This window comes from Macaca nemestrina, chromosome 4 (genome assembly GCF_043159975.1).
Source record: "Macaca nemestrina isolate mMacNem1 chromosome 4, mMacNem.hap1, whole genome shotgun sequence".
Classification (NCBI taxonomy): Eukaryota; Metazoa; Chordata; class Mammalia; order Primates; family Cercopithecidae; genus Macaca; species Macaca nemestrina.
This window is the reverse complement of record NC_092128.1, coordinates 85,310,054-85,336,578: the sequence shown is the minus strand read 5'-3', so window position 1 is coordinate 85,336,578 and position 26,525 is coordinate 85,310,054. Positions and strand designations below refer to the sequence as shown.

Genomic DNA, 26,525 nt, shown 5'->3' with positions numbered 1-26,525 from the left:
AGATTACATTTTCATTGAGTATAATGGACAATAAATCAAACAATAATGAAATATATAGTTATAAAATGATATCAAGGAATCAGAAGAATGAATAATAGGATGAACTATCTAGCTAGATGGGAAAGAAGGTCTCTCTGAGGAGGTAATATTTAAGCTGGACCTAAAATATAAGAAGGAGGAGAAATAGCTCTCTGTGTTTCAAGGACTGAAGGGAGGAATGCAGGTGGGGTTGCTGAAGAAGCAATGCAGTGGTGGGCAATTAGGGGTGGTGAGTATTATGACTTTGGAAAGATAATTGGGAGCCAGATAATGCAGGAATTTGTTTGTTATTCTAAGGGTTTTATTTGATTGAATTTGGCATGCAAAGTGAAGCTTTGAAAGTCTCAGAAGCAGAGTAACACACTGACACATTTTCAAAACAGATTAATTTGGGGGTAGAAAATAAACTGGTCAGAAAATGTGAAAACATGCAGAACTATAGTTCTCCAAATGAGAACTTCTATTATAGCTGTTCTAATTACATAATAAAGTGAGTAGACTAGAGCTTGCATGATGTAAATCAGGCAAGTAGACAAACTGGAGGTACATATTCAGGCTCAGTTTAATTGTACTTACCAGTGGATTGGTTAGGAGTTTTAGGGAAAGCAAGGTATCAAGATGCCCAAGTTTAGCAATTAGAGAAATGAAGATGCCATTTGCTAGAGATCATTAACAAAGAAATATGCTTTACAGTGGGATTATTTCTTGACAGATGTGTAACTTTGAGCACATTACTTAAAAACTGGCTGTAGATTCCTCATCGAAGAAAATAATAGTGCATACCTTGTAGGTTCTTGTGCTAAACTGATAAATTGTTTGCACAGTGTTTGTATTAGTTTGTTCTCTCACTGCTATAAAGACATACCCAAGACTGGGTAATTTATAAAGAAAGTTTTAATTGACTCACACTTCCAAATGACTGGGGAGGCCTCAGGAAACTTACATTCATGAAGGTGAAGGAGAAGCCAAGGCATGTTTTACATGACAGCAGGTGAGAGAAGCAAATGAGCAAAGGGGAAATAGTCCCTTTTAAAACCATCAGATCTCATGAGAACTCACTCACAGAACTGCATGGAGGAAACCACCCTTATGATCTAATCACCTCCCCCCAGGTCCCTCCCTTGACACATGGGGATTATGGGGATTACAACTAAAAATGAGATTTGAGTGGAGACACAGAGCCAAACCATATCAATGTTTGTGTTAAGAACTTTATGCAGTTGCAGTAATTATTATTATGCTTAGTATTTGTAGAAGAAAGTACTTCATTCCACCATTAATCATTTGGTTCACTTAAGATTCAGGGAATCTTTTGACTTGAAGCCTCTTTTTTATAAGCATATATTTTCATATTTTGGAAAAGTTGACACTGTAAGTCTATAGGATATCCTAGCTTAATTAGCATTATTTTTGTAAATTTCTGGCAATCATTAGTCTCTCTTAACAACAATTTAATGGCAAGGAAAATCTTGTTAGTGTAAACTGAGGAGGTAAGTAATAGTTGTAAATGGGACACACTTTTATACAAATTTGTTGTTGCATTTCTTTATGTGATTTTCATTTGCAACAATTTCTATGACTTTTTAGATTCAGTCATTATAACATGATATCATTAAATATAAAATAAATATTAATTATGTTTTCATTTTGTTTCTTAGCCTGGAGTGATTACAGGCTTTAAATCAAAATAATAAAAGAAAATAGCATTGTTCTTTTCTATAAAAATCTTTTGCTGGCATATTTAGTGGATTTGATTTATCTTTTTAAAAATCATTATCTTCTTGGGTATAGGAATCCTATTAATAGTTACACATCATTATTTAACAATCTTGAGCATAGATACTTACAAGAAGTAGGGAAAAGATATTTGTTAAATGGGGGACTACAGTTTAGAGTTCATCTATATGAATCACTTCTGAATTGCAGATGTTGTAATTCTCAAGATTTATTTATTGCCTCTTTCTACTTTTGCTTGGCTAGAAGACAGATTTAAACTAGCCTTTTTCATGTTTAGTCATAAAAATCCCTGTAGTCATATCTAGTGGTAAAGATTTTAAGCTGAGTGACCCTGCTGCAATCTAGCTGTGGTAATTGATTTTCATTACATTCATTCCTCTCATGTTCTCTCCTGGTTAGGTTGCTGTTCCTACATTGTTCTAGTGTTATGTTGGACAGTGCTGCTATTAACCGGAGACATGACTGAGAACAAATTCAACATTTCTTAAAGCATTATTATTTACTTGTATTTCTGCTAATTGTGTATATGTATACACATACACACACGATACTCCTGTATTATAATATATATTATTATATGCAAATTAATTTATGTCTAAAAACTATCAAGCTTATTCTGAAATGAAAGCAGAATTTGGAAAATAGATGAATATATTTAAGTGTTTTTATTTAATTCAGTAGGTAAAATAATATATATGTATATAATTTGTTTGTGGAGCTATTACTTCTTAAAAGAAATTAACAATTAGAAATGAATTAAACATTTAGAATAAGGTAGCACTATTAAGAAACATGAAATATTAGTAAATATAATTATCATAATCTTGCAGTTTAAACCATTCAGTGTTTTGCCACTGAGTACAGTTATATGCATATTATTAATACTTACAGCTTCAAATTATACTATAAGACATATGATAGCTTTTGAAATAATATTTAATGTTTTCAATGTTTATGTAATCATTACTTATTGTACCCTTTACTGTGTGTATTAAATAGCACGTAATTACTTTTTAAACCTGTGTAAGGTAAGAAGTGGTGATGGGCTCCAGAAGAGGTATTTCTAGTTTCTGGTGGCCTTCACCTTCTAATAGTTAATTGAACAGATACACCTTAAGTGTAATGTATTCCTCTTTAGGGAATTTTGGCATATGAGAGTGCCTGTTTTCTTTTAACCCAATGAGTTTATTCAATGATATGTATGCTAATAGTTCTAATGAGGACTCATAGCCTCTGGCATTTCCTTGTTCAACAGTTAAATAATGAACAGAAAAAAGCAAAAACTGAAAATATTGTTCCAACTCAAAATATCATTTTAGGACTCTATGTGTGCTTTTATATGGGTGAAGAGAGAGATGATTTAACTTAGTACAATATTTCAAATTCTGATGGTATCATCATCAGTAGTATAATATTATTGAGAACTTTCTATTTTCTGTTTTAGGCCTCATGTACTGAGATCTTTTTAAACACTATCTTGCTTAATCTTCACAAGAAACCTAAGGCTTTGACAGGGAAGGAAACTAATGTTGAGGGAGATTAAGAAACAAAAACAGTAACTCTGTCAGGTTTAGGCTGCAGTGATAACTATAATGTTATATACTTACAGGTAAATTGAATATTGAGAATGCAATATTGACAAGACTTTTATTTTCAGGTCATGTTGACCATCTATCATAGATTCATTAAAAAACTGATTTGTTGAGCATTTACTCTATGGCAGGCTTAAGAGGAACCTGTAGTGAGAAAAACACAAGTAACAGCAATGTGGTGTACTAGTTCTAAGATAGGGCCAGTTTTGAGAACTGTGTGTAGGGGACTGCATGAGGGGCATCTGAGCCATTATTTTGAAAGGGTGATTTCCAGAATGAAGTGCTAGCAAATTTATTAATTTTATTTAAATTTATTGTTTTAAAGATGGAATATTGCTCTGTTACCCAGACTGGGATACAGTGGTACAAACATAGCTCACTGCAGCCTGGAACTCCTGGCCTCAAGTAGTTCTCCCGCCTCAGCCTCCTGAGTAGCTGAGACTACAGGCATAAGCAGCAGCACTGGGAAGAAGTATTAGCAAATATAAAGCCATGCCAAGGAAATAGATGCAAACCAACCAAAAAGAAACGGGGTACCCTGAGTAGATAGAATAAGAAACAAAATTTTAAAACAAAGAGTAGGACCTTTGACCTAAATTGAAAGTTTTATATCACTAGAGGTGAAAAGGTGAGAGAGTAAGAGAGTGATGGAAAGGAAAAAGTCTAAAATGACATCCACATTTTTGACTTTTGCAACTGGGTAGAGAATGATGTCTTTGCGAAGTCAGCTGCACATAAGGAAGATATGGAAGCAGAGAATTCATTCAATTTTGAATCTATTTATATAAAATTTTGTGGGGTATACAGTAGAAATGTTCACTTGGCAGTTGTATATGCTGAGAATTGGCACCACAAAAGAGAAGAGAAATACAGTACGCGTTACAAATTAAAGTTGAGAATTAAATATGGGTATGAGTATAATGTTATAATTAATTCTTCATTTTGTTGTAGAATGTGCTTCAAAATCATTATTTATCTTTAGAATATTACATATGCATAAACACACGGAAACATAAAAATACAGCTTTTTTATTTGGTTGGAGTTCTTTTCTCAAGGTATTTTTTTTTTCCCGTTAGGTTATGAAGGTGAGAATTTGATGAAAATTCTAAAAGACATTGAAAACAGCACAGAAATCATGTTGGACAGGTGGAAGTTTGAAGTCATACCTAATGACAAAGATGAGAAGGGAGACCCAGTGCCTTACAGTATCATCAATAATTACTTTTCCATTGGCGTGGTAAGATTTTCCACTAAATTTTACCTTTATACCTGTACTGGATAATCACAGTAAGAAAACTTTCACACTATGAAAATTTACTGATTATAAATAATTGATTTTACCTTGTGCCATCAAAACATCTCTTCTAATAGGCAATTATTATTGCTCTAATGACTGATTATTATTTTTATCATCACTTACTAATTTAAAGTCAGAGTATCAGCAACTGACATATTTTTCATGTTTTAAACAAGGAGAAAAAACTATATTCTTTGTAACTGGTTTATTTGTGTTACCAAAATGAAGCTTAGAATGATTTAATATACTTACAAGTTTTAGAGTATAAGCTAAAGCTCCATATTGTTGAAAATGTGAAAATATTGCATTAAATTTTATCTTACTTTGAGATTTATTTTATAAAATCATTATAGCTTACTAAAAATCTAAGAAAAGTCTACAAAAAATCCTGCTACTATTCTCAAGTGATTAATAAGTCAGAAGGCTGACTTTTCACTTCATTTCTTTTAGAATCTTACACAGAGTAAAATATTATTTGGCAGTTGAAATAGTTGTTAAAATTTTAATCCTAAAGGAATAATTTTAACAGTGATTATGTGTATTTTTAGCCAACGATTATGAAATCTAAAAATATATAAAGCATTACATTCCATTTAATGTATGTCACACCATGCTAATTTTATGTCATGTCACATCACACACACACACACACACACACACACACACACACACACACACAGTAAAAGGCTATAAAAAGGCTACTAGAATATAGAAAACATTGGTTGTGTCCATGAACTTAAGAGGTAAGCTACCTGGGTAAGAATCTTTAAGCAAATTATTTAATCTCAGTATCTCAGTACCATGCTGGTTATTATTTCCTCTCTCATAGAGTTACAAATATGATTGTACATTTAAAGAATCTCATAGAATGGTAGATAATAAAGGCTAAATACACAATGGTTACTAATACTGTAATGACTATTATTATTTGAAAGAAAAATGCAATGTCTCTTGATCCAGAGAAGCCCTCCTATTCACACTGGTATAAAAACAGTATTTTTGAGGGCTTTCTTAGTGTATCACTTACACACAATCTAATTCACTCATTGTAAGTGTACTTTTTAATGATTTTAGTAAATTAATCCAGTTTTAGAACATTTCTATTATGCAAATCAGAACCCTCATGCCCGTTTTTATTCAATCTTGGCTGCTTTTCCCAGTTTCAGGAAGGAATTGATTGGCTTTCTGCCTCTAAGATTCATCTTTTATGGACATTCTGTATTTCAAAATATCCAAAATCTCACAAATAACCGCTAAAGGACTTACTCATGTAACCCAATACCACCTGTATGTACCTCAATAACATATGGGAAAATAATTTTTAAAATCACACAATATAGGACTTTTGCATCTGGAGTCTTTCACTTAAGATAAAGTTTTTGAGTTCATTCATGTGAACTGTATAAATACTGTTTTCCTTTTTTGTTGTTGAATAGGATTCTGTTGCATGGAGATATCAGATATTACTTATCCCTTCATCAATTGATGGACATTTTGATTGTTTCCAATCTTTAGATATTAATGATGCCAATCTCTTAAGTCTCTTAGGATTCTTTGTTTGTTTTGGTTACTAGACTTTTTAACTCCTGAATTTCTACTTGGTTCTTTTGTCTATAATTTTGTATCTTTCATTAACGTTTTCTATTTGGAGAGTCATTGTTGCTATACTTTATTCTTTAAATGGTGTTTCTTTTAATTCTTTTGACATATTTATAATATATGTTTTGAAGTATTTATCTGTGAAGTCAAACATCTGTGCCCCATCAGAGACCTTGCTTGTTTGCTTGTTATTTTCCTAAATGTGTGACACATTTTCCCATTCTTTTGCATATATCCTTGTTTTTTGTTGAAAACTGAAAATTGTTTATATTTTTAATTCCCTGGATTTTTATTTGCCCACAGTGGTTATTATTGTTCCTATGTTTGTCTATTTAATGACTTGCCTGTGGAGCCTTTCTTTCTTATGGTGTATATTGCTTTGCTAGAGGTCACCACTGTGTCAAAATGGTTGTCTAGAGATTGTACTCAAACACTTCGAGCCAGTAAGTCTTCTTTTCTTTGTCATCACATCCATGTGTTCATTGAAGAATGTATTCAAAGTTCAGGCAATTAGAAATCACCTTCAGCTTTTAACATAATCTGCCATTTCTTTTTTCTCTTCTGCTCACATACAAAACCTCTCATTTAACCAAGGATGTGTAGGTAACTAGGATCCTCTTATGTCTCTTCTGAGCATTTGTGTAGCCTTGCAAATCCATACAGATTTTCAGACAGCCAGGAATATATAGAAGTTTATCACAGCCCATATGAAAGTTTGATTCCAAGACCTTTTGTTAAATTTCTGGCCAATCTGCTAGTTAATTGCTTGCCCTAGAGTCAGTTTCACAAACTCAGGCTAGCTATAACATTGGCTCTCCCTGTTCATTTGCCACAGATATCACTACTGTAAGTGTAAGCTGTAAAACAATGTTCTAGGCCATAGAGATTTTCTGGCTTCCATTTCAAATCAAGTCAGCTCCACTCATAATGAAGCTACTTGTTTTCTTAGCTTATTCCACAATAAGGACTACAGCACCCAGGGACCTGAAGGCTAAGGAAGCAGCCCAAGACTGAAACATCACTAGAGAGTTCTTATCTGAGGCTCAATAGTTTTTTCTAAATATTTCTCATTTTTTATATGCTTCGGTCAATTTCCAGGGATTCTCAACAGAGAAGAATTTTGCTTCTTCCCGAAGGACATTTGACAATGTCTGCTTGATTGTCATGACTAAAGTAGGTTTTTTGGTTTTTTTTCTTCTAAGTAGTAGGTAAGGTTGGGAATGCTGCTAAATACCCTCACTGCATAGGACAACACCTCAAATACGAAGTAAAGAATTATACAGCTCAAAATGTCAATAGTGTCGAGGTTGAAAAACCCTTATATTAGTAAACAGAAATACACTTGACCTTTGAACAACACAGGTTTGAATTGCACTGGTCAACTTGTAGATATTTTTTCAATAAAAGTTATACCCAGTGTAATTTGCCTCCCCTTTCACCTTCTCCACCTCTTTTGCCTCTGCCACCTCTGGAACAGCAAGATCAACCCCTTCTCTTCTTCCTCCCCTTTAGCTTACTCAATCTGAAGATGATGAAGATAAAGACCTTTATGATGATCAACTTCCACTTAATGAACAGTATATATATTTTCTCTTTCTTGTGATTTTCTTAACATTTTCTTTCCTTCAGCTGACTTTCTGGTAGGAATAGAGTATATAATATGTATAACATATGAAATATATGTTAATTGGCTTTATGTTATTGGTAAGGCTTCCAGTCAACAGTAGAGTATTGGTTGTTAAGTTTCTGGATAGTCAAATGTTACACTCAAATTTTTTTGTCTGCAAGAGTGGTCGGCGCCCCTAATTCCCATGTTGTTCAAGGGTCAATTCTATTTAAATACAAAAAGTGAAGGTGTTTGAAAAGGAGAAATGATACAAAACCAAAAAACTTGAAAAGGAAAGCTGTTATAGAAATGAGGCAGAAAATTGCGGAGAGTAACAACAACAACAAAAATTCATAATGTTGACAAAACTGAAAGCTACATTATTGAGAAAAGTTAATCAGACTTATTGAAAAACTGATTTTGCAAAAGTACTGTAAAGAGAATTATAAGTAAACAATATATGGTGAAAAGGAAAAAATATAACAAGTAATAAAAATAATGATAAATACATATATATATTCCAATTGAAAAAATATATAATTGAAAATATATTATGACTAGTATGAGAGTATAGCAAATTTTCCAAATACAAAATCAACTTAAATATTCACTAGTATATTCTTATATTAGCAATAATCAATGAGTTTCCAAAAACAATAGCAAAAAAAATTGAAAGTATCTAGGAATTAATTAAAAATACACATGACCTAATAAAGAAAATGTTAAAACTCTCTGCAAAGACACACAAGATCAGAATAAATGGAGACATTTTCTATTCTTATATGAAATTTCTTGATATAATATTCAAATTAATTTATAATTTAATGTATAACTACTCAAGATTGGAGCTGGAATTTATGGCAAACTTATTTAAAATATGTATGACAAAAAGCTAAGTCAATTTTAATAATAAGGGCAGAAATAAATTTGTTTTACCAAATTAGACATGCTACAATCGGATTGGATAATTATAACAGAATGGTCCTATGAAATAATAGATGAATGAATCAGTGAGGAAGTACAGAGACACATGCTGGAACTTAGTATAGGGATGGCACTAAAATTCACTGGGGGAATGACAGATTATTTAGTTGATAATGTTCAAAACTAGGTCCCTAGGAAGAAAAATATTTTGTTAGAACTCTACCTCACATTATATAAGTACATGCCAGACTTATTGCAAAACTAAATTTAAAAGACATTTAGAAACTAATAAAAACTGTGTGATAGAACGTTTAAGGCAGATCAGAACTAATTAAACAAATAAGGTGGCTTTAACTGAGTTTTCTTTTAAAGAGTCTTGTTCCCTTTGACTTGGAGCTCTTTTGGCTGAGAATAATATGGGGATTAGGAGGATGAAGGGAGGAGCCATTCCCCCCGGAAAGATTTACTCCTGCCCCAGGAACACAAAATCTCAGTGCTCAGGGACATAATCACAGCAATAGATCTTCTACCTTGAATGTCATTCAACAAAGTCATCTACTCAGCAACTTGCATTTCTCTTCCTCGATCAATGAATCTAGAATATAATGAAATAAAATAAATTAACTATCTCAAACCATTCTCGAACGTATAACAAATAGTGGAGTAGAAGGATTTAAAGTATATGGGATGCATCGCAACTTTATGCTATAACCAGCATGAAAAAGCTTAAGACGAGCACATAGTTTGTACTTGAGATTGTCTCTGGGAACCCTTCTGCTGTCTAGTTACAAAGTGATCTCCAAGTTTGATTCTACTCTCAGTATTGTTTTCATTATATCAACTATTTTCCCTTATTCACTGACTGCTAGCATTGCACAATCTACAAAGAAACTTGCCTCCGATTTTTAGAAAATTCAAGAAGGTTAGAAATATGTAGCTATGTCATCTTTACATTCATCATGATCTACCCTTTGTATCATTCAGAATGGGTTGACTGCTGGTACAAACCAACCCAAATTTTCAGTGGTCTGACAGTAATAAAAATCAGTTTTTCCTCAGATGACAGGTCAGGATGGGTTAAAAATTGGGGAGAGGCTCTGCTCTATTTTGTCAGTCAGTGACCCAGGCTCCTTCTATCTTGACAGGTAACCTTCTCTATTCAACAACTGAATGGCTAAAGAAAGTGGATTTTTTTTAGTGGGCCCATACCTGGAAGATGTAACATCATTTCCACTCATAACTCACTGTCCAGATCTCAATCACTTGCCAGCAAATAATTGTAAGGAAGCTGAGGAAATAACTTTTGTCTATCTAGGAAGAAAAGGGAAATTGATCAATAACTAGACACTATGCCAATTCCTTCTTTTTAATGCTTTTCCAATTTAGCCAGAACTATTGGAAATGATCCTGAAATCATAATTAATTCTAAAAATAGATATTCTTCCACAGCGATGGTCCATCAATAAAAGCATATTTATTTAGTACCTTCTATGTACCAGGTACTGTTTGAGGATTAGCAGTGAACATGATAGAAGTCTGTGTAGTCACTAAGCTTACATGGCAGTGAGGTGAAAGAAGATTGTCATGAGATGCTAGATAGCTGGACATTAGAAGCAAAAGCCAATTATAGATAACTTTAAATATCCAAGGAATAAAACTTTCTACCCCATTAGTTTTATTTCCATAATTGATTCTTCATTCACTTGTTTAATTAAACAAACAAAAAAAACTAAGCACTTATTTTTTCCAGGCTCTAGGGTTATGGGAGTGAATTAAAGACACAGGTCATCTGGCTAGGTGCCATGACTCACTCCTGTAATCTCAGCACTTTGGGAGGCCAAGGAAGGCGGATCACCTGAAGTCAGGAGTTCAAGGCCAGCCTGGTCAACACGGTAAAACCCCATCTCTACTAAAAATACAAAAATTAGATGGGTGTGGTGGCGCATGCCTGTAGTCCCAGCTACTTGGCAGGCTGAGGCAGGACAACTGCCTGGACCTGAGAGGCAGAAGTTGCAGTGAGTTGAGATTGCACCACTGCACTCCAGCCTGGGCAAAGAAAAAAAAAAAAATACACACACACACACACACACACACACACACACACACACACACACACACATATATACACACACAAGCCATCTCATTATTAGAACTTGGAGTTTAATGATGCAAGGAGATATTTTTAAAAAGTAAAAAAACAATACACAAATATAACATTTTTGAAAATTGTGATAAATACTGTGAAAGAAAACAAAAGCTACCATGAAGAACATCAACTATAGATCTGAGAGTCAGAAAAGGCTTATATAAATAAGATGCATTTAAGAAGAGATCCGAAGAATATACATAAGTGAGATGGACACCAAAGAGTTGTCATGAGCATACCAGGCAAGTATAACTGTATGTGAAAGACGAGATAAGAAAGGGCTTAGTGTCTTCAAAGCTCTGCTAGGTCAATGTGCCTAGAACATGGAGAGTGATAGTGGGAGTAAATAACATGAAAGGCTGCTGTTAACACAGCTGCCACCATATCTTGAAGTCTCCTGGAAGACTATGGTGTGATATTTGCCTTTTAAGTGATAGGTCACTAAATAATTAAATAATTATAATTAGGGAATGAGGTAACCCAATCCATTTGCAGCGGAAATTCTTCTACTAAAGGTGATAGTTGGATATTAATTGAAAAATAAAACAATTGTCATAAAAATGACACAAACTACTTTAAATATTTTCTACCTAAAATCTATAAATATAATTGAATTGGCCATCTTCCCTAGTAAACCCAGCCAATGTCTTAGTTTTGAATGTGAGTCACTGAGGTTCTACAAACTCTGCCTTGTGTAAACCACAGTCCATAATAAACTGTCCATTATTTTCAGTTTCAGTTTATTTAAAGTAGAGTAAAATCTCAGAAGATACTTGTGAAGCCATATGAGTAAAATCTTTCTAGATACTTACAATGGTTTTTAAAAATCTTTTATAATTATTACCCTTACATATAATTATATAGCAAAGTTTCAGCATTTCATTTATATTAAATCTTCCTAAAGCATTTGACTTAGTTTCTATAAAATGCTTCTTTTTAAAATTATACTTTCCAATTATATGGAAAATTATACTTTCTAAATATATTTAATTAAATTATATAAGTATAATACAAACTAAAATAGGCATAAACAGGTTTGGAAACAACACGAGTGACTCTTGGTCATCATAAACCTCAAAAACTAAAAAGAAAAATGTGCAGATTTACTAGATGGTAGTCTATTAATAATATTTAGATTCAATATAATGTGTGAAAAAAATATTAATCTGGCCACTCACTTAAAGGAAACTCAGTCTTTTTAAAAAATTACTATATTAAAAAAAATCATTCTGGTTGTCACATGGAGAATGGCATGGGAGTTTTCAAGAATGGAAGCAAAGAGACCATCCTAGAATATCTTCTAGTAAAATAAGATCAGATGAGGACACTAAGAGCCATGAATATTGAAAAAACTGGAGAGACTTAAGAAATATTTTGAAAATAAAATTGACAGTGTCCAGGGGATGGAAGGAAATAAAATATCCTGAGATTTTATGTTTAACAATTAGGTGGTCTCATTTACTGAGATGGGCTTAATTATTTGTGATTCAGGTTTGGTAGAGGATATAAAGACTTGCTCAGTTTGAGGTGCATGTCAGTGGAAATTTTGGGGCTATGGGTGGATATTTAAGTTGGAAGCTTAGAAGACTAGCTCAATTAGGGAGAATTTGGAGTCATTGACATATTTATTATTTCTATATGGCTATATGAATCACCTTCCTAAAATTCAGTGGCTTAATATGCTAACCATTTTATTATTCACAAGTCTGTGTGTCAACTGGGTGGTTGTGTCATTAGTGGAAGATTACCTGGAGCTAGTCTATGCTGGTTTCCCTCGTATATCTGGCAGTTGGTTCTGGCTGTTGGTAGGATGATGATGATAAGCGGCCATAAGATTCCCAGCATCCAACAGGTTAAGCCAGACTTTGTTACATAATGGTGGAAAATTTTTCAGTAGAAAAAGAGGGTAAAGCCCCATGCAAATCTCTTGATGCAAACCTCTGTTTGCATCCAGTTTGTTAATGTGGCATTAGCCAAAGAATGTCACATGACTAAGCTTACATTCAGGGAGAGAAGATGTAGAAACTACCTCTTGATAGAAGACAGTTACATCGCAAGGGCACATTCAGGACTGGGAGAAAAGTTTATCCATTATTTTCCATCTACCTAAACATATACTTAAATCAGTGTGGACTGATAAGATTAATAGGGAGAGCTCAAAAAGAGAAGAAATGGAACTTTAGGATAAACCCTTGATGTTTACTAATACCTAGAGTCTGCTAGGGGAAGATTACATGGGAAACGTCCTGGAAAGCAATGACCAAAGAAGCAAGAGGAAAATAAAAACTATACAATGTTTAGGTAAGCAAAAAAAATAAAAAATAAATTAAGAAGAGAATGGCTTACTAAATAGAAAGCTGCTGAGAAGTCTGGTAAAAACAGGACAAAACAGAAGAAACTGGGCCAGTGAAGATGCATTTATAAAGACTATATAGTAACAGATGAGATATTTTAAACATGAATTTTTACATTCCACTTGACATTAAAATACAAATAACAAGAGTGATATCAGCAACGTGGCAGACTAGGAAGATCTTCATCTTCTTCCCCTGACAAACATATAGCTTCAGAAATATTTTACAGACTAATTCCCTTTGTGAGAAATCTGAAAATCTTTGAAACACCACTGTACCTTGGGAGAATGCAAAACCAGACTCATTTAAGTAGGTAGGGAGAATTGGGTCCCCTTCTCACTGGAGACCAGGCCCAGGCACATCATCATATGATCAGTAAGAAACTCCTCAACCTCCAGCTTTACTTACAGGAAGGGGTTAGTTTGAATGTCCAGCACTTCCACTTTTCCAAGATATCTCCCTGGAAGACTAGCTTCTGTCTTTCCAGGTTGGAACACTAATGAGTCCAGCAAAGCCAGCCACCTAGGGGAGAATACAGGCAGTGGCTTACACTAATGGACACCATTGATCCTTCTCCTTGCTCAGCACAGAGCAGGCAGACAAAAATTTTCAGCTCTCAGCTTCTGCCTGCTTAAATTAAAAGTAGCTCCATGAGTTCATCACCCAAATTTCTCCAGGGCTGCCCAAAGAGGTAACACTTGTCTTATCATTCTTGAAGCTCTGATGGGTCTAACACAGAGCTGCCTTTGGGAGAATGGAAATGTTGGCTTGTGCTAGTAGTAGCCATAGCTTTTTCATTCCCGTGGCTGAGCACAGAGTGAGCAGAAAAATTACAGTGACCTGCTTTTCCCTGGGGAAGGAAAAGCTGGTGAAGACCCCAGAATATTTCACCTGGCTAGTTGTTGGGGGTCTTTTCCATACAAGGCTAGTCTGTGAAGACAGGGAGAGGTGAATGTTTTGTCTAATGTACAGATACCATCAACATAGAGAGTCAAAAAAAATGAAAAGGTAGACAAGGATATTCCCAACAGAGGACCGAAGTAAACCACCAAGAACAAACTTTAAAACAAAAACAAAAACAAACAAACAAAAGAGTTATATGATTTATCTGACAGATCATTTAAAAGAACTCTCATAGAGATACTCACTGAGGTCAAGAAAATAATGCATAAACAAAGTGAGAATTTCAACAAAAAGATAGAAAATATTAAAAAGTACCAAATAGAAATTGTGGAATGGAAGAAAACGATAATTGAACTAAAAAATTCGCTCAATTCTATCGACTCATTAACAGACAAAATGACACTTACCACTTTGAAGATTTCAAGAATTTTAGAAGGTTTATGTCAAGAAACAGAGGGAAAACCAAATATATATTTCATTACAAGAGTTAATCTCCAAAGTATGTAAGTAATTTTCACAAGTAAATAGTAAAAAAGGAATAACCTAGTGAATTAGTCTGCTCTCATGCTGCTAATAAAGACAGATCCAAGACTGGATAATTTGTAAAGAAAAATAGGTTTAATGGACTCACAGTTTCACATGGCTGGGGAGGCCTCCCAATCATGGCAGAAGGCAGAAGAGGAGCAAAGGTATGCCTTACGTGGTGGCAGGCAAGAGAGTGTGTGCAGCAGAATTCCCCTTCATAAAACCATCAGCTCTCCTGACACTTATTCACTATCACAAGAACAACATGGGAAAGACCTGCCCCCATGATTCAATTACCTTTCACTGGGTCCCTCCCACAATACATGGTCATTATTACAATTTAAGGTGAGATTTGGGTGTGGACACAGCCAAACCATATCTTCCCACACTTATCCCCTCCCAAATCTCCTATCCTCACTTTTCAAAAATCATGCCTTTCCAACAGTCCCCCAAAGTATTAACTCATTTCAGCATTAACTCAAGAGTCTACAGTCTAAAGTCTAATCTGAGGCAAGTCCCTTCTGCCTATGAGCCTGTAAAATCAAAGGCAAGTTAATTGCTTCCTAGATACAATGGGGGTACAGACATTGGGTAAATACACTCATTCTAAATGGAAGAAATTGTCCAAAACAAAAGGGAAGTCTGAAATCAAATAGGTCAGTCATTAAATCTTAAGGTTCCAAAATGATCTCCTTTGACTCCATGTCTCACATCCAGGTCATGCTGATGCAAAAGGTAGGCTTCCATGGCCTTGGACAGCTCCACCTCTGTGTCTTTGCAGTATACAACCTCCCTCCTGGCTGCTTTCACAGGCTAGCATTGAGTGTCTGCAACTTTTCCAGTGCAAGGTGCAAGCTGTTAGTGGATCTGCCATTCTGGGGTGTGGAGAGTGATGGCCCTCTTCTCACAGCTCCACTAGGCAGTGCCCTAGTGGGGACTCTGTGTAGGGGCTCCAACCCCACATTTCCCTTATGCACTTCTGCACACTAGCAGAGGTTCTACTTGAGGTCCCCACCCCTATAGCAAACTTCTACCTGGACATCCAGATGTTTCCATACATCTTCTGAAATCTAGGTCCTCTGAAATCTACATCTTCTGAAATTTGAAACCCAACCCTCAATTCTTGACTTCTGTGCACTCACAGGCTCAACACCATGTGGAAGCTGCCAAGGCTTAGGGCTTGTTGCCAAGACTTGGGGCTTGCACTCTCTGGAGCCACATTCTGAGCTGGACCTTGGCCCCTTTTTGCCACAGCTGGAGTAGTGAGACAGAGGGCACCAAGTCTGTAGACTGCACATACAACAGGGGCTCTGGGCCTAGCCCACAAAACCATTTTCTCGTCCAAGGCCCCCAGGCCTGTGATGACGGGGGTTGCCACAATGTCTCTCACATGCCCTGGAGACAGTTTCCCCATTTCTTGGTGAAAAACATTGGTGTTCTTGTTACTTATGCAAGTTTCTGCAGCAGGCTTGAATTTCTCGCCAGAAAATGGATTTTTATTTTCTATTGCATTGTCAGGCTGCAAATTTTCCAAACTTTTATGCTCTGCTTCCTCTTGAATGCTTTGCCATTCAGAAATTTCTTTCCTCAGGTACCCTAAATCATTTTTCTAAAGTTCAAAGTCCCACAGATCTCCAGGGCAGGGGCAAAATGCCACAAATATCTTTGTATGGCAAGAGTTACCATTGCTTCTGTTCCCAAGTTTCTCATCTCCATCTGAGACCACCTCAGCCTGGTCCTTATTTTCCATATACTATCTTCTGAGCCCTCCAAGTCTCTAGGAAGTTCCAAACTTTGCAACATTTTTCAGTCTTTTTCTGAGCTCTCCAAACAGTTCCATCTTCTGCCTGTTACTGTGTTCCAAAGTCACATCTACATTTTTGGGTATCTTTAAAGCAGCACCCCACTCTTGGTACCAATTTACTATATTCTTCTGTTTTCATGATGCTAATAAAGACACACCTGAGACTGTGTAATTTATAAAGAGAAATAAGGTTTAATGAACTCACAGATTCACATGGCTGGAGAGGCCTCACGATCACGGCAGAAAGAAAAGGAGGAACAAAGGCACAACTTACGTGGTGGCAGGCAAGAGAGTGTGTGCAGGGGAACTCTCTTTATAAAACCATTAGATTTCCTGAGACTTATTCACTGTCATGAGAACAGCATGGGAAAGACCTGCTCCCATAATTCCATTACCTTCCACTGGGTCCCTCCCATGACACATAGGGATTATTAAAATTCAAGGTGAGATTTGGATGGGGACACAGCCAAACCATATCACCTGGCTACAAAATGGGTAAAACATTGAACAAACTTTTCTCCAAAGAAGACATTCAAATGATGAACCAGTATATGTTTCTAAATGCTCAATATTATTAATCATCAGGGAAATTCACATCAAAAGCACAATGAGATATCATCTCATACCTGCTAGAATGTCTATTGTCAAAAATAAGAGGGAATTGTGAAGATTTGGAGAAACTGGGACTCTTGCACAATGTTGGGATGCAAAATGGTATAGCCACTATGCAATACAATGTGGATGTTTCTCAAAAAATTATACAACAATAGAACTGTTGTATAATTCAACAGTTCCACTACTGACTATCTAAAGGGATTGAAATCAGGATCTTGAAGAAAGATATTCGCACTCTCATATATATTGCAGCACACTTTTTATAGTCAAGATATAAAAGCAATATAATTGCCCAACCACAGATGAATGGATAAAGAAAACGTGGTTTATACATACAACTGAATGTCATTCAGGTTTTTTTTTTTTTTTTTTTTTTTTGAGACGGAGTCTCGCTCTGCCGCCCAGGCTGGAGTGCAGTGGCCGGATCTCAGATCACTGCAAGCTCCGCCTCCCGGGTTCACGCCATTCTCCTGCCTCAGCCTCCTGAGTAGTTGGGACTACAGGCGCCCACCACCGCGCCCGGCTAGTTTTTTGTATTATCCTGGCTAACACGGTGAAACCCCGTCATTCAGTTTTTTAAAAAAGAAAGCGTTGCAATATGCAACTAAAAGGATGAACTTTGAGGACATTATGCTAGATGAAATAAACGCACCACGGAAAGACAACTACTTCATAATTGCATTTATATGAAGTATATAAAATGGTCAAACTCATAAAACTGAAGAGTGGAATGGTGGCTACCAGGGCTAGGAAGAGGGGGAAATGGGAAATTATTAATCAATGGGCATAAATAAAGTTTCAGTAAAGCTAGAGGAATAAACTCTAGCGATGTGTTGTAAAACATTGTACCTGTAATCAACAGTAATGTATTTTATACTTTGTTAAGAAGGTAGATCTCATGTTAATTTCTGATGTTGTGTTCTTGCAACAATAAAAAAGGAGAAAGTAAAAAAGAAAAAGAAGAGAAAGACTAAATATAAATATTTCACTACATCACAAGGGTTAATCTCCAAAATATGTAATTGGCACAACTAAATAGTAAAACAAAAAAAAAAATTAATAACCTAGTTACAAAATGGGCAAAAGATTGCATAAATGTTTCTCTGCACTTAAATGAAAGAAAAAGAGAGAGGGAAGCAAGAAGGAAGGGAGGGAGGAAGGGAGGGAGGGAGGGAGGAAGGAAAAGACAAGAGAAGAAAAGAGAAGAGAAAAGAAAAGAAAAGAAAAAGAAAAGAGAAAAGAAAAGAAAAGAAAAGAAAAAATTTGAAGATGCTTAAGTTAGAAATAGCCCGGTGCCCAGTGGGACTAAGTGACATCCTCAGCTTTCACTAAATAGATGAACAGCTCTCTTCACGAATGTTTCAGATCCAAGACTTTGGCATCTCAGTGACTTTAGTATTATGATTAGGCAACTGCTAAATATTTTGTTTTCAATGCATCAAGTTTTTGAAATAATTTAATAAACTCATGATCTAACAAAAAATTCAATTGACAGAAGTAGTTGAGTTTTCTAAAGATAAATTGTATAGTATAAACCCCATTACCTCTAAGGGGCATATGTTGTAGGTAATAGAAGGTTGCATAAGATTATTGTCTTTACCCCAAAACTAAGGCCCAACCTGAATGCATACTAAAGAGACTGCCTGAATTTTAGGTCAGCAACCTTTACAGAGAGCTTTTTGAGGGATTTCAGTTCAGAATGAGCAGACCATTACCCTCTCCCCTGTTTCCCCTTCCTTCAAAATGATGTAGGAGGACGGCAGAGCGAAAAGTAACTGACACTTTAGAGACATAACATGGTATAGTGTATAGGGAGAGATTCTTTAATAAACTTGGTATATGCAATTGACAAAGAAAACTGCAAAGAAAATATAATAGATTTTATAGGTTATTCTAGCCTAGATTTTATAGATTATTCTAGCCTAGAGTACTACAGAAATTTGGAGACAGAAAAAGTTTATGTGCTAAGAAAGTTGATGTAATTACAGAGTATTTCTACATTTTTGAAAAAAATCACCATTACGTTGGAAATGGTATTAGGTCATGTTGGTCACAGGGAACACATACTAGCACATTTCACACACACCTGTGGGCTTCCTCAGGGGAATATTTGGAGGCTTCTAAGAAAATAGGGACATGCACGTGATCCGCTTTCTTCAATTGCTTCAACTCTCCTGATTCAAGTGGATGCTGGAGACCAGGGGCAGCTGGGAGCTAGTATACCTTAGCTTTGTTGGAGTCTTAGCTGAGGTACTTTAGGCAGGGATTTCTCCCCAAGTGGACTGAGAAAGCAAATGAGTCCTAGGTCTAAGGACTGGAAAGCAGCAAATCTGAGGAACACAAGAGTCAAACATACTGAACCTAGAGGAGTGTTCTGGTCCCCAACAGCCATAAAATTACTGCGCAGGTGAGTTGAGTTTCTTACTTGGATATCTAGATACAGCCTCTTGGTTTTCCTCAGCTGCTTGCTGGATTTTCAAAAGATACCAAGAAATTTACATCCTTAGGGAACAGTGTGTTTTCTGGAATATCTATGAACAATTTATTAAAATCAATTACACACGTGGCCACAAAAAAAAATCAGTTTTTTTTTTAAAAAGCAGAAATCTTAAAGGCAAATTAATCTCATATACTTCAGTCATATTAGAAGTACGCAAAAAGTTGGTCTAAAAATTTTAACATTTGAAAATTGTAAAACATTTTTGGTTAATTATAGGATCAAAGTTGAAATAAAAAGGAAAAATGGCAAACTATACAGGAAATATACAATTCTAACATAAAATTGTGAAAGGCATCCTCAGAGGAAGACTTATAAACTTTCAGTTTTAGAACATAAAAAGGAATTTAATATTTATAGCAGAAATTTAGATACAAAGATAATATAAACTAAGAGAAAATTCATTACTAAGAATGTTGTAATTATGATATACTAATCCTCTATACAGAAGTTATATGTATGTGTATATATATCTAAATTATTTATTACATAAATATTGATCATAAATATATAAATGGCAATTATATATAACTATATATAGATATATATAGAGAGATAAAAATGTGGAAATGTGGTTCCAGATAAGACCAATACTGGATACATCTAGAAGGAATTTCTTGAAAAAGAGCTATGAAAAAAGAACACCTTAGAAATTTGATTACAGCTAACAAGTAAAAGAACAAAATAGTAGACATTGAGAAAGATAAATGAGATAAAATAATCAACCAATATTGCAGGAAATTAATTTAAAAATTTTTTGTATACCATAATAAATAATAAATATGTAAGGAGTCTAAATGATAATTTCCTTGACGACAAACAAATGAATTTGGAAATAAAAATAAACCAAGGGACACCAAAAATACTAAGAAATTTAATAATTTCCATAAGCATAATTAAAAAAGTAAAATGGAAATAAAAATGGAAAGAGCATTATTTACGAGTTAACAAATATATGAGGATTTTCTATCAAAAGCCAATACGCACATGGCCAAAACTGTATATGGAGGAAAAATTTATAGCCATAAAGGTGTTATTTTATAAAAAAGATAAAAATAAGCAATATTCAAATTAAGAAAGAACTAGGAAAAAGCTACAAGACAAATAGAAAGTTAAGATGTAATTGACAAAACGAAAATAACTTGGAAAAAAATAGCAGAAGTATAATGATAGACAAAGCCTAAAGCTTTTTTCTCCTCTAAAAAAACGGCAAATAGAATACAAATAAACGGGCACAAGTTTTCTTAACAGAAAGAAATAAATACACAGCACAATAAATTTAAAGACATAGCCACAGCTATGGAAAATATTTAAATAAATATATCATATATGTTTATATGACAATAATTTTTTATATAGAAGAAATGGAACATTTTGCATCCAAATATAAATAGCAAAAATTTGCTGAAGAACAAGCGGTAGCAAATCTAAGACAGTGGTTTTTAAATTTAAGCATAAATTAGAATCACCTAAAGGGCTTGGTAAAATGCCGATTACTGGTCTCTACACCCAGGTTTTCTGTTTGGTATGTCTGAGATTGGGGGGCGGGAGCTGAGAATCTGCATCTCTAACAAGCTTCCAGGTGATCCTAATGTTGCTTGTCCAGTATCCTATTTTAAGAACCACTGCTTTCAGTTAGCCAAAGGGGAAAAAGTAGAAATGTAGTAAGAGAACTACTAAGCTTGGTGTCAATTCCATTTACTAATAAGAGCACAAATAGTTTTTATATTTTAACAAAATTTCAGAATGCAGATTAAAAGGGAATGTTTCTCCAATTCATTTTCCATATATTGAAAACCTCAATATCAATACCTCATAACCATAGCTTCCAAAATAAAATTTATGTGTGAATATAAATGCAACAATTGCAGACAAAAATAATAGGAAATAAATTCAAGTAGCATATCTAAGGACAAAAATCTATTGACCCAATCAGGTTTATTTCAAGAAAGCCAAAACAGGTCAATATTACTACAATTATTTGATTTAAATAAAAACAAGAATTGCTGTTTTTTGTGATTAAAAACAAACGGAAAAGAATTTAAACTTTTTTTATAAATCAACATATAGGGGCATAGTGTATGCATTCCAAATAAAATGAGGAGGAAGACCATAATTCTTCTATCACTATTTCAGTAAACAATGTTTTCCAAGTGAACTAATTTAATAATGAAAAATTAATGTTTAAAGATATAGAGAAATCAGTTATTAATATTTGAAGGTGATTATTATATATAATAAATATTCATCAACTAGAAATGAAACTAGTAAAGCATTGTAATGAATACTAAATATATATTTCTTAACCTATAACTTTCCTTTGTAATAATACCAGTTATTATGTTAATATAAATAAAATTTTGTTAACAATACCAGGAAAACTAAAAATATGCCAAGGTTTACATTTAGTTAAAAAACCACTCAGCTTATATGAAGAAATCTAAATAATTGTATGCAAAGTTATAAAATAAGGCTTGAATGTTAAGAATTTATCTTATATTTCTGTTACAGAAAAGGGGTCTCAATCCAGACCCAAGAGATCATTCTTGAATCTCCCACAAGAAATAATTAATTAGAAAAATTAATAATTTCACTGTAAACTGAAAGCAACTTTATTAAGAAAGCAAAGGAATGAAAGAATGGCTACTCCATAGAAAGTAGCCCCAAGGGCTGCTGGTTGCCCATTTTTATGGTTATTTTTTATCATATGCTAAACAAGGGGTGATAATTCACGCCTCCCCGTTTTAGACCCTACGAAGTAACTTCCTGATGTTGCCGCGGCATTTGTCAACTATAATGGTGCTGGCTGGAGTGTAGCAGTGAGGACTACCAGAGATCATTCTTGTGATCATCTTGGTTTTGGTGGGTTTTGGCAGGCTTCTTTACTGCAACCTGTTTATCAGCAAGGTCTTTATGACCTGTATCTTGTGGCAACCTTGTATCTCATTCTGTGACTTACAATGCCTTAACTGTCTGGGAATGCAGCCCATTAGGTTTCAGTCTTATTTTACCTAGCTCCTGTTCTAGATGGAGTTGCCTCTGACATTCCTTCATGGACAGATTCAATATTATTAAGAGATCAAGTCTCTCCAAATTAATTTATATATTAATTCCTTTATTCTGAGAATTCTGATAGGGTCCCTGGGGATTGTTTTTGATTACTTTTAATTTGCAGTTGAACAAAAATGCCATTAAAATATTAGCAAATAGTGTCCTACAATGGTCAATTTCCTTGCCGTGTACTAAATGCTACTGAATTTCTGTAACTAAAATACGGTGGCACAAAACTAGATTAATAGAATTGAATATAAAGCTAGACAAAAACAAAATACAGAGATACAGAATATTTAATATTTGTTAGATGTTAAAGTATCAGATCATTGGAGAAGGATGAAATGCACAATACATAATACATGAAGTGACAGAATTGGTTATTCATTTACATAAAAATAAATTCATATTTCTACTTCAAAGCCATGTGAAATATACATCAAAAAGATTAAAAATACAAATAGAAGCAATACACTTATATTAGAAGAAAATATAGAAGTAAATTGCTATCATCTGGAACAGGAGAAACTTGTCTGAGACCAGCAAGAAATCTAGAATCTAAAAAGTAAAGGAAATTATGGTTGTGTTTTCTTGAGCTTTCCTTTTAAAAATATATATTAAAACTCATTAACTTTTAAATTTCAAAGAAATGTTTTCAACAAAAATAATAAAGATAGAGTTAATAAACTTAAATATTGAATTCCAGTTTAAAAAATAAGCATGTAATAGAAAAATACTGAATAGCCAGATGAAAACAATTCCTAATATTTTTAGTTAACAATGAAAGATAAAATTATGCAATAGGTTACCATATTTTGCCTTTCAAATTATTCAAAATTACAAAGAGTCATCTCTATCAGTCAATAAGTCAAAATGTATGATGCTGTCAAACTTATTGACATGATGATGTTAATAGAAAAATTGCCACATTCATATTGTGTGATGGACTTATAAATTTAAATATTTTTATTATGTGATAGTATCTATTAAAATTTAAAAATGTGAATACCCTTTGAGCCATTCATCTCATTTTAAAAATCTATTCCACAGGGGAAAGAATAGAAAAGCATAAGCTGGGCAAAACATATTTAAAGACATAGTAGTTGGGGAAACCTAAAAATTTATCAATTTGAAAATAATGTACAACCAGAAAAGAGGTCTGCAAAATTTAACATTAAATTACCAAAACAAATTGTCCATAAATAACATTATTTCTCATATCCTACTTTGGTGAAACAGGACAATACAGAAACGACCTTAAGGAGTTGTTTGGGACTTTTAAAGCTCTTACAACACTTAACAGCAGTGCTCAAGAAATGTTAGGGAACACGGTGATGATCAAATATCAATGTCTTTACATAGCTGTCTCCTAAAACATATAAAGGAGTACACAAATATATACACCTCCAGCATGCGAGGAGACAGAGGGAAATAAAACTTCTTAATGTAAGTTTAAAATGTGGTGGGATTATGGGTGATCTTTAAAGTTTCATAGCATTATTCAGTGTATTTAAATGTTTGTAAGCCCATACATGCCATGATGTTAACATTCCCATTCAAATATTCACTTTCAGCCCGCTCTACAGTGCTGCCTCTTATTGAATTGTTTTAATAATGATTTGCGATTCGATGTGGTTTTACTTGCTTTGATCACATTTTAACTGGATAGACAGAACTATAGCTGCTGCTCTACTGATTCTTTTTCATTTCATTTCACACACTCTTGTGTCTTTTCCTTTTCTTCACTTACTTATATAGCGATTTGTCTATTTATGTGAGTAATCACTATGTGCTGGATACTCTTCAAAGCATTAGAAGATAAACAGAATTAGTATTGGAGAACACAAGAGGGAAAACCAGTTCTCATTCAGTCTACATTTTCTTAGGAATAGGACACAATAAACAGGTACTTTTATTTTCTAGCTTTCTGGTTTATTGATAGCTGTGGCTTTCCCAGTCCATAACAACGCTGACCCTGCTTTATCATGTTCTTGTTCTTGTGGCTTTGAGCTACAGGATAAATTTCCGGTTAAAATGTTGGTAGAAAGTCCACACATCTGAGAACTATAGAATCCATATTTTGTGATAGCTCTCAGTTGAAAAACATTTTATTTTTCCTAGTGTAGAGAAAGGAAAACAGATTCCTTACTTAATATGCTAAGAGTGTAGTCAAATTCATGGTAGCTGCCTGAAAAAAACAATTATTTTAAGTCTTTTTAAACCTGATAGCTTTTCATATTTAAAAACATAAAAAACATGGTGACATATTCCTTATCCAAGCAACATGTGCAACAATGCAATAGGGAGAGTATCATGAGACAGGAAGGGAGGAGGGTTAGCACACAATATTATTCCCAGTGGATAATCCAGTTAAACAGATTTGCAAAATATACTCTTTATGGGTCACTTACTGGGCTTTACAAATGGCATTGTTGAATAAACATTTCTTAACTACTTCTGACAGTGTACTTACATTAGTATAAAAATCTAAAATATTGAGTTATCATGGGCATTTAGCATTTAGCTCCTTGGTATTTTAATCACAAAGGAGTGCATTTATTAGTTCATTCCACAAATACGTGTTGTCTAATTGCTGACATAAGCATTATAGTAGACACAAAGATGAACATGGTGCCAGAAAGAAGTGTGAATTCTAGTATATTGGAGGTAAAACATTACACACAAGTATATTTCCTTGCATGTGGCTAGAAGAGATACAAATAAGTAAGAGCTCAGGGATTTATTACCTTTTAAACTGTTAGCATATTTATCCTGTTGTTTACTATTAAGCATAATCTTATATAGCATATTTAGCCCTCCAAAAAGAGATATAAAATATTTTTAGGTCATATGTTGGCAACTACCTTATGGTTCTGTAATTAGAACATTAGGGCGTAATAAACTAAATCCACAAACATTTGTATTATCTTTCAATTTAATTTGTGAAGAAAAAAATGTAAGACTCACAGTGAGACAGCAGTAACAATAATAGTCTGACTTAGTGTTTCCACCATAATAAATGTTAAAATAATGAAAGATTTAAGCAAACCCATTTCTTACTAAGTGTAACAGTGATCATCTTTGCAACTGAGAACATGCATAATTACGCATAATTAAGACCTATGAATTATCTTCCCCACCTCTTATGTCTCTGAGGCCGAGTCTGAAAAGCTCATGTATTATATCCATGGAAATGCTTCCACCAAGATAAATTATATCTGGCTTGCTGACATGAATAGATATTCAGCCACAAAATAGTGTTCATGTAAGACCATCTTAGCCCAATTCTGTTTTCCCTACATAGAGTATTGATTTTGTAGCAGCTGTTAATCATCCCAGTAAGTTCCAATTTGGACACTCTTCAACACAGAAGTCAGCACTGCGAGAAGAAACAAGTAAGGCAAAAAGAATTGCAAAGGCTTCTGGAAAGGTCCTCCGGTTTTTGTAGAACATATCCAGAAACAAATTAGTATCACATGCTGTGTAAAATGTGAAAGCCAACATGAAAACGAAAACCTTATCCACATTAGTTCTTCTGAAATCAGAATTGGGTCTATGTTAACTGTAGAAATCTTCTCTAAGTCTGGAAGAAATCTGACAAAGACAAGTGGACTTTTACTGCACATATATATTACCACCCAAATGTCCTATCAAATAGATATTTGCATGGTTATGATTTAATATCCTTCAGCCTTAGTCAGTCACTAAGAGCCTCTTATTCTGCCAGTGTAGAAAAAATATGACTACTTAATCCTCATAACCATAAATTTCAAGTTAGTGGAATAGTTAACAACAGAATGTCTCCAATTTTCAGCCCTTTGTAACACATGCTCCT

General features: G+C 34.2%; 1 protein-coding gene across 21 annotated transcripts in view; it reads left to right on the top strand.

Annotated features, from left to right (window-relative positions):
• LOC105475613 (diacylglycerol kinase beta) overlaps positions 1–26,525 on the top strand; it is an 835,473-nt gene that overhangs the window by 400,111 nt on the left and 408,837 nt on the right. For all 21 annotated transcript variants that reach the window (XM_071094904.1, XM_071094900.1, XM_071094901.1 and 18 more), the window contains one exon: positions 4,446–4,606. In XM_071094904.1, coding sequence (XP_070951005.1) covers positions 4,446–4,606 — 161 coding nt within the window. The remainder of the gene's footprint in view (positions 1–4,445; positions 4,607–26,525) is intronic.